This window comes from Chenopodium album, chromosome 14, assembly GCF_948465745.1.
Source record: "Chenopodium album chromosome 14, dcCheAlbu1.1, whole genome shotgun sequence".
NCBI classification, from domain to species: Eukaryota; Viridiplantae; Streptophyta; class Magnoliopsida; order Caryophyllales; family Amaranthaceae; genus Chenopodium; species Chenopodium album.
The window spans coordinates 10,644,267-10,654,181 of NC_137847.1; the positions used below are offsets into that span (position 1 = coordinate 10,644,267).

At 34.3% G+C, this 9,915-nt stretch overlaps 1 protein-coding gene and 1 pseudogene across 1 annotated transcript; both read right to left on the minus strand.

The window, feature by feature from the left end:
- Positions 1-1,194: 1,194 nt before the first annotated feature.
- On the minus strand, positions 1,195-2,769 carry LOC145577764 (uncharacterized). Its single transcript, XM_081635215.1, has 2 exons — positions 2,307-2,769; positions 1,195-1,796 (listed from the first exon to the last, which is right to left on the minus strand). Exons 1-2 carry the CDS (start codon positions 2,767-2,769, stop codon positions 1,195-1,197), a joined length of 1,065 nt encoding a protein of 354 aa, XP_081491341.1.
- A 5,024-nt stretch (positions 2,770-7,793) lies between these two features.
- LOC145577765 (uncharacterized) lies at positions 7,794-9,244 on the minus strand (annotated as a pseudogene).
- Positions 9,245-9,915: the final 671 nt, after the last annotated feature.

Consider the following 9,915-nt stretch of genomic DNA (forward strand, 5'->3'; position numbering starts at 1 on the left):
CAATGCGTGAGTTAGAGGAAAGGCTTCAAGAAAGAAAGAAAGAGACCTGAGACCTGATAAACTGCTACTCAATTTAGTGAAAGCCCAACATAATGCGGATAGGAAAAGAAGAGATGTTGAGTTCAAGGTGGGGGATGAAGTGTTCCTTAAACTTGCAGCCATCCAACAACGGTCTCCCGCCAAACGGCCTTTTGAAAAGCTTGTTGCTCAATTTTATGGGCCCTTTTAAGTGATTCAAAAGGTGGGCAAGGTGGCGTATAAGCTGACCCTACCACCCTCATGTAAGTTCCACCTTAGTTTTTAACATTTCGCAACTCAAGCTCGCCATTGGAAATAAGGTGGCCAACCCCACTGTGCCACAACAACTCTCATAGCGGACATGGAACTACTAGTTGAGCTATAGAGAGATGTTTGACTCAAGCTAAGAAATAACCGACAACAATGGAGGATCTCATCCAATGGAAAGGATTGTTGGAGTTCGAAGCCACATGAGAGGACGACGAGGCATTAACATTGCGTTTTCCCTCCTTCCACCTTGAGGTCAAGGTGAAACTTTCGGGGGGGAGTAATGTCAAGAATTCCCCTTTGGTGTATGTACGAAAGAGGAAAGCAAAAGTCACAAGCCAACAAGTTCCCCAACCTTGATCACCCAAACCAAGAAGACCTTCATGAACTAGAGGACAAAGCCATTGTTGAAGATATCACCAAGGTCATTGAGTAACAACAAACAAGAGGATAGCAACCTACCAATCCCCCAATTAAGAAAGTACACCAAATTACTTTAAAATCTCTTGTATCTAGTTACGGAAGTTAATGTTAGACCTTGTATTTAGCTGAGTTATTGAGAGAGGGAAAAGTATCTGAGTCAAACACAAGAGAGATTTATGGCCTCAAGCCAAATTAAGAGTAATGACATCAAGCCATAACTTCCACGGTAATCTTTTCTTATTCATCAATGAAAGCATTCCTTCTTTTAATAAATTACATCTCATTGCATTACATTAATTACATTAGTCTTATCTGAAGTCAGTCCATTACAAGAGTCTATTAACTACAACAATGATGACATCTTTGCCTCTTTGAGTTCTAGACAATCCAACAATAAAGTCTAAACTCATATTTTCCCAAGGTATGTTTGGAGTAGGTAAAGGAGTATACATACATATATCAAAAGTGCTCTGTATAGATGTCCTATCATCTTAGGCTAATAGGAGTGTTCTTGTATATGTCAACGGTCTTATGAACCTCAAAGTGACCAGCAATCCCTCCACCATGCGCCTCTCTTATTAGTAGCTCTCTAACTTCGCACTTTGGTATGCAAAGCCTATTCCTTTTGAAGAGAAATCCATCTTGCTTGATAAAGTCTTGTGTTGGCTTCTCAAAAAGCTCCTTAAAATCGAAATCTTCATGATAATAGTCTTTAATCAAATTGAATCCAAGAACTTTTGACTCTATTGTAGCAACAAAATTTCCCCTCTTTGAAAGAAAATAAGCTACCACATTCTTTTTGCCTTCTTTGTACTTGGAATTGAAAGTGAAGGATTGTAGAAACTCCATCCATTTAGCATATCTATAGTTAAGCTTTTGTTGGCCATTAATATGGTCAGAAGGCAACACAAAAGGTTTTGGTCTTAAGTAATGAGACCAATGATCAAGTGCTCTCAAAATTGCATAAGATTCCCCATCATAGTTTGAATAGTTGAGCTTGACACCATTCGATTTCTCACTAAAATAGGCAATTGGACGTTTCTCTTGGACTAGGATAGCCCCAATCCCCACGCCAATAGCATCACACTCTACCTCAAACACTTTGGTGTGAAATCAGGCAAAGCTAGTATTGGTGCATTGCACAACCTCTCCTTGACTTCTTCAAATGCTTCTTGACACTTGTTGGACCATACCAATTTGTTCCCCTTCTTCATAAGCTCAGTAATAGGTGACATAAGAGTAGCAAACCCCTTGAACATGGAAGTTTATAACTTCGTGAATAGTGCTAGGAACAAGCCATGAAGAACAAGCCTCTACCTTTGTAAGATGGACATGAATGAGTTAGAGTTACATAACCAAGGAAAGTGTTGTGGCACCATGAAAGTACACTTCTCCAATTTACCATATATATATTAACCCCTCTCAAATTTTCAAATAAAAATCTCAAATGATGTAAATGTTCATCTTTTGATTTGCTATAAACAAGAATATCATCTAATTAAATAACAATAACTTTATTGAGAAAAGGTCTTAGTACCTCATTTATAAGTCTCATGAAAGAACTAGGTGCATTACAAAGTCCTAAAGGCATCACTAACCACTTATATAGCCGAAGGCTATCTTCCATTCATTTCCTTCGCGAATTCTTATCTTATGGTAGCCACTCCTTAGATCGATTTTAGAGAAGATTTGAGAGCCATTGAGTTCATCAAGCATGTCTTCAAGCCTTGGCATTAGAAATCTATACTTCATTTTAATGTTGTTAATTGTCGTACTATCAATACACATTCTCCAAGTTCCATCTTTCTTAGGTATCAACAAAGCAGGAACGGCCATAAAGCTCATTGATTCTCTCACATAGCCTATATCCATCAGCTCTTTGATTTTCTTGTGAAACTCTTGTAATTCTTGTGGATCCATCAACTCTTGGATTTGCTTGTGAAACTCTTGTGATTCTTGTGGATTGCACCTATATGGTAAGGAAGAACCAGGAATCAATTCGATAGCATGCTCAATACCTCTAAGTGGAAGTAAACTATTAAGAAGCTCATTAAGAAACATATCTTCAAACTCTTCAGTTTAAGATGCTCATCATTGATAGCCTTAGAATAAACCACACTACACTCCCTTATGATTAGTATAAGTGCATCACCTTTATTCTCCTCTATAGCTCTTTCACACTCTTGAGATATCATGAAGATGTTGTCTTTCTTTTGAGCTTGAGACCTTTTACCCCTAGGATCAAGTGGTTTCAATTTAACGTACCTCATGCTTCACACCTCTATCATATTGCCATGGTCTCCCATATAATAAGTGACAAGCACTCATAGGAAGAACATCACATCACATTTCATCTAGTTACCAATAGAGAAAGAAACAAGTGCTTGCTTTTTATCAAACAAACTAGAATTATCATCTAACTAATTAAGCTTGTAAGGATTAGGATGAGTTCTTGTAGTTAAATTAATCTTTGAAACCATATCTTGAGATGCAACATTAGTACAAGAACCAGAATCAAAGATAAGAATACTAGTTTTACCTTTCACCTTGGCTCTTGTTCTAAAGAGTTGGTCCCTTTGAATGGCGTTTTGTGGCTCATCCTCATGTAATGACCTTCTAAGAACCAGCGTATTATCCTTATCCTCACCATAGCCGCATACGCATTCTTTTCTTTATAGTTATCATCATCATGGCTGGATTCAACAATGGGATTGCTCTCATCAACAAGCAAAAGAGTGCATGATTTATCCTCTAATTTGAACTGATTATATCTTTCAATTGTGAGTGCTCTCTTGTTAGGACAATCTTTAGCTAGATGCCCTCTTCCTTGTCAATCAAAGAACTTCCTTGACAATTTGTTAACAAATATGAGTTTGAAGATAGAAGGAAGCCAATGCAAACTCATCAAATTCTACATAGGGAACATGCTGAATAAATTTTAAAGTGCTTTGAATATTCTTTATTTAGTATTGTGTATCATTTATATGTGTATATTTAATATAATTTTTTATTATTTGTAGAGTCATTATAGGTATGTTCCTAGACTGATGAATAGAGCATTGCGGGTTGACATTGCTGTCTTGGTAAGTGTGATTTTCCTTATCTTCAATGTAGTGTAAGTTTGTAACTCTGTATGTATATTGACATTTTTTTATATATATGTTCAGTTCGTATCCTCTTCTGATATTCACTCGTCTGATATTGACTCGTCTGTGATGATGCAACAAACAAAAGTCAATGTTGACTTTATCCGTACATTCAAAATCTCCACTGTTCTACTTGTGTTAAGGAAAATGGATGATTCATCAAGGTTTAATTTAATATTTTTTTTAAACATCATTTAAAAATGTAAGCAGCTAGACTTTGTGTCTTACTATTATTTGTTTGAAATTTTGTATGTAGTTGTGATGCTATCGTTCCAAAACATCTGCTTATATGGAGAAATCTATTCCAGAAATTAAGAAGGATAATTAATATTATTTTCCTTAGCCTTTCAAAGCTATTTAATATTCTCTATTCAGTTTTATTTTTCTTTCTTTTTTTTCTCCATTTGTTTTGAATGGTAATAATTTATTGTTTTGACATTCTGCAGTTGTAAAAGAATTGTCAAATTCCTCTCACACAAACTCGAGCATCAATGAGCTTCTTGGCTCACTAGTTGCGGCTATTGAAGTACCTCCACAGGAATCTCAATGTCGTGACCTAAGGTATATGGCACTTTTAGAACTCATCTTAACCATATTACTCTTAATTAAGGATTTACAAATAGCAATTCAATATCACTATCATCACCATTTCTCATTTGATGTTTGTGGTTATAGGCGTGGTGCAAGCACTAGCATTGATCATTTGGTTACTGCGGACCTAGATCTGGATAATTCCATAAATAAGGCGGGAGAAGGTTGGTGTTGGTATACTAGAGCTGCTGCATTACTAAGACTTGGTTTATTTGTTAGTAAGTTTGAGTTTTATATGTTTATTAATAGTATTGTTTTATTTAATTAATTTGCTAACTTGATTTTCCTTATATAGAGAAATTTTTGGCGAGTAATCAACCATGGGTTCGTGATTTGTATAGTGGTAAGTTTGAGTTTTATATACTTATTAATAGTATTGTTTTATTTTATTAACTTGCTAACTTGATTTTCCTTATATAGAGACATTTTCAGCGATTAATCAAGCAAGGTCTCTTAAGCTTCATGAACAAGATGCATTTAAAAGTGTCAGAGATTCTAATCCACTTAAGATGAAATTAGAGGGGTAATACTTTTTTCCTCCTTGTGTTTTTTAATCATTTTACGTATGATGGTTCAATAATTGTTTAGTTATTGTTTTCTTTATTGGTGAATGAAGAGTTTACTATTTTTCAAAGTTCTGTTGATTTCTTTTGCTGCAGAACATTATCAATTTTTTCTTCCCAATATTAGCATAATAGCACATGCATGGTTCTTCGAGTTTAAGTATCAGTGAAGATGGTTAGTTTTATATTTATTTTTCTATTTACTGCAGTGATGAATTGCGTGCAACAAAACAATATGAGAAAGCCCTAAAGAAATATGGCGAATTAAAGGTGATTTTTGAGTCCGGTGTTAAGGGGGCCGTTGAGATGCTAGAGGGAATAATAAAAGAGACGAAGAAAGAGATTATTTTCTCTAATCTCTTGGACGATATTAATACAAAAATAGTTGCAAGTCCACCTGATGGATCATTATGGTTTCTCAAGGCCAAAATTTTGTTAAATAATGCTAAACTGGTTGAGGGTAAGTCTGAGATTATAAGATCAGTATTGTTATATATTTATCACTATAGTAACTTGCTTATCTATTTTCTTCTATCAGAGGGATTTGATGCTGCCAAGAAAGCCCTGGAATACAACTACTTGGAGCACCCTAGAAAGGAAACGCATCCATTGTTGCACAAGTTGAATGGGTAGGACTTTTGTTATCTATTATTATGCTGCTCTAAATTATAGTTAGTGTAATTGGTGTGTTTCACTATTTTTATTGTTGGTTAGTTTTTTTGGAGTACGAAAAGTTTACCACTTCATTGTTGTTAGTTTGATCGCTATTTGGCCATTGCAATGTATACTTGGGAAATTATTATTGCTCTTAAATGTTGAAAATATATAGGATCTATGTATATAGAGCTCTAGCATTATTTATAAGAATTGTTGCTCTAGAATTATTAGGAGTACAATGTCACCTATTTTGTCCATTGTTGTTATGTTAACTTGTGTGTTTATTTGATTTCAGTGATCACTACCGTGAACAGAAAAAAATATAACTATGCAGCGGAGGAGTATACATAAGCATACGATTTGTTTGAGCTTAAAAGTTGTAAAGAGATTGTACAAGCTGCTAGGAATAAATGCATTGCTCTGGCTGAAAAGGAGATGCAGTTGGAAGATATTGACAAATCTTTGTGTGAAGACACAAAGAACGCAATGCTATGGTGTAAGAAGGCTAATGTTTTGATAGATCTTGAAAAATTTGACGGTAAGGGTGTTCATCATTATCATTCAATTTTATATCTCTTGTACTTTGCTAATTTAATTTAATTTCTTTTAAAAGAGGCATTTAAAGCTGCCGAAAGAGCATCATAAAATGAATATCATAGTCACCCGTTATACAAAGAGGAGGATTCTGCATTGTTTCGCAAAATGCAGGGGTAAGGCTCTCTCTTTTTTGTCCTTTACATCTGAATAATATTATGTGCTACATATTAAATACTATGTCATATACAAAATTCTTATAATTTATTAGCATATAGTATCTTTATTAATTGATTGATTAGTCATGATGATTATTTTGTTGAGTTATCTAGCTAGAATTTAGACAGATTTAGGACTTTAATATTGACTCATTCTCTTAACAAAGTCAACAATAATTTTGCTACTTTTGTCATAATCCGAACATAAAATATCACTAATATAATGAGATCAATTTTTCAGCTCTCTAAATCTTCACGGATCGGTGCAGTTATATAATTCAACATCTAGATAGAATCATAACAAAGCCTAAACATAAACAAATAACTAAATGTTTTGATTGGTTTAATTTAATTTCTTTACATCAATTGCCAAGGTTTTGATTTGTTTGTTTTATTGATGCAGTGATCATTATTTTGCAAAAAATGATTTTGATGCTGCTTTAGACAACTATATTAAAGCACGAGATATGTTTCAATCTGCTAAGCAGATTAAGGCTGTTAATCTATCTCAAGATCTGGTCGCTAAGGCATTAAATGCATTATATCCCCCTGCCAAGGACAATGTAGAGACTAAGCAGAAGAATGAAAACAGGTTGCCTTTTTTAAAATCATTAATTTATTTCACAATTTATATAGTTTGACGAGTATTTTTTTTTTTAATAATTACTCTTTTGTTCATATTAGTTATGAATCTTAAAAAGAAATCGGAGGAGTGAATGAGCAAAAGAAGGAAGATATGAGTGATATGTCACAAGATGACATTGTGGAGACTATTGAGTCTTCAAAGCCTTGTGAACAGATTAAGGTAATTTACTTAAAAGCACCATTTCGTTTAAGGTTGTGTTTGGATATGTGGATTTCGTTTCAAATAATAAAATTCAAATTCCGAAATTGAAATTCTACATTTCAAATTCAAATCATTTGTTTGGGAAATATGATAATTTCAAATTTAGGATTTCAAATTCAAATACTTGTTTGGGAAATAAGAGAATTTCAATTCTAGAATTTCAAATTCTAGTTGTTGTTTGGGAAACAATGGAATTCCAAATTCTAAATTTCAATACCTAAGTTCCAACTTAACTCTAATTATCGCTAAACTTACAACACTACTACTCATCTATACACAAAATGATCCAATCTAATTTTTGATCATCGGGTAAATTTTTCAGCATGTCAAATTCATCGAGGGTGCCATTTAGGAATCTCTTAACCGCCCTCAAAACTTGGTGTCGAGATATTCCAAGTACACTAGACACCTCCTTGTAGATTTCTTGACTAGTTGGCCTTGTTGATTTACTCACGTACTCCTTGAAAGATTCGGCAAAGCTACTCATAGCATCTGCAAGACGATCCTTTTTTAACCTTTTGTTTGAATCTCAGGAAGCTGTTTCTGATGTACTTGCATTATCATTTTCATTCTCCATTGCTGCAACAGCTTCTTCATGTTGCTCAGCACCATCTCCTATTGCTCTATCAGGTGCAAACAAGGTACAAATGTCATCCCAATTCTCGATGCATTTGTTTTGATACGCAGATGCAACAGGCGTTTCCTGTTAACAAAAGAAACTAATTTAGCTAGAAAGAAAGTCATACAAATTTGTAACAGCAGAACCAGTCTTCCTCTTCCTCATCTATTGCTTCCATATTTATCAAGTCATGGTCCACCTCTTGCATAAGACTCATTTCCTCCATGTTTTCTTCCCAAAATTATGTAGGATAAAGCAAGCATTGATAATTCTTACTTGAATTTTTTTTGGAAAAAAGCTAGAATCTCTTAAAATGCTCTAACGCTTCTTTAACAACCCAAATGCCCTTTCAATGGTATTTCGAGCAGATGAGTGTCGCAAGTTAAAAAGCTCCTTTTCATTTGTAGAGTGTTTCCTCTCCACAAATTTAAATGGTGGAGCTACGAAACCTTCGGCATTAGAATATCCTAAATCAATAAGAAGATACTTATCTGCAATCAGAGAATGTTAATATTTTAATTATACATTCAAACTCACATAACCCAATCTTTATACAAAATAATAAAATATATATATATATATATATATATATATATATATATATATATATATATATATATATATATATGTTCTTACTTTTAGGCACTTTAAGACCATTAGGCCTACGAAGAGCATCCTGAAGGACACGAGGATCGATGCGGACCCTTCCCAACCAGGTAGCACATACGTGAATCGAAGGTTAGGATCACAAGTGGCTAGTACATTAGTGCTAAGGTTCCCTTTCCTATCTCGATAGCGAGGTCGATCCTCAATTGGCACAGTCATATCAGAGCTCCCATAACACCTTCGAACCACTTCCATTTATTATCATCAACATAACTAGTAGTGTGATCAACTTGTTTGATGTACTATTTCCCTAACTTGAGCATGGATGCAAGAACTACATGAAATTGACGACTAATAGTCTCTCTGGATCGTGCAAAGAGGGCTTGCATTGTTCTATTTTTCAAATCATGGGCAAGGGTATGAAGAAATAAAGCCACAATTTCTTTTATCGTGACATTTCTCGTGGTCTTTAGCCCACCTTTAGTTTGTAATACATGACATAGCTTCTCAAAACGACGTATATCGAGACGTAATTGCTCTCGACATATCCTACCATTCCTCAAAGTGTTCATCCATGTAGCTCTTGTTCTAGAACGCTCGGATTCATTCCATGTTATCTCCTTTAATCTATATTTCTTACCATACCATGCTCCTACTACTACCATAATAAAACCTAAAACCATCACAACTAAGTCCATTTCATCATCATCATCCCTTGGGCGCTTACATGACTCTTGTATATTCAAATCATACATCCTAAAACATTCATTCCAGACTATAAGTCTATAAGTGTCAAACCAGAAAGTAACAATGGAGCAGATATAAGACAGTAAACTAAACTGAGTTTATCTAGTGAAGCCAAATTTCAAACAACTCAAGCAAATCAATAATCTACTTAACTTCAGCAAATCCCAGAGGAACAGTATTCAAAAAATGGAATTACATATGAAAGCTTCAGCAGTCGGTCAATAATCTACTTAACTTCAGCAAATCCCAGAGGAATAGATTCATCACTAAACAATTAATTCCCATGTTAAGTTTCAAATTAATAATGATAAAAATTGTTGTCAATGGGTAAATTTTTAGTCTTACTGTCACTACCAAATGGTCAGAAGACGAAACAAAGTATCCATATACCATCATTATCGCGCAAGGCATAAAACAATCGCAGAAGCAAATTATTTGTAATGAGACACAACAATACAAAATCCATAGGCTCAGTTTATATCTCAGTTTCACATTCAATAGATAGAAGAAAAATCAATTAGCAAAAACAATAAACAAATCAAGCAAATCGATCACAAAATTCATCAAGCAATGAATAAATCAAGCAACAGCATTAATTCACAAAATTCATCTATAATTCAGCTAATTTATACATTGAAATGAACATGGGCTCTGATTTACCTAAAGTGCGCTTATGAAA

What these genes read in the sequence shown, in the direction of transcription:
- LOC145577764 (XM_081635215.1), bottom strand. Translation starts at nt 2,769, where the DNA reads ATGTTTCTTAATGAGCTTCTTAATAGTTTACTTCCACTTAGAGGTATT. An exon ending in AGCCTTCGGCTATATAAGTG is followed by an intron (nt 1,797 to 2,306) that starts GTTAGTGATGCC and finishes TGTTTGAGGTAG; the next exon opens with AGTGTGATGCTATTGGCGTG.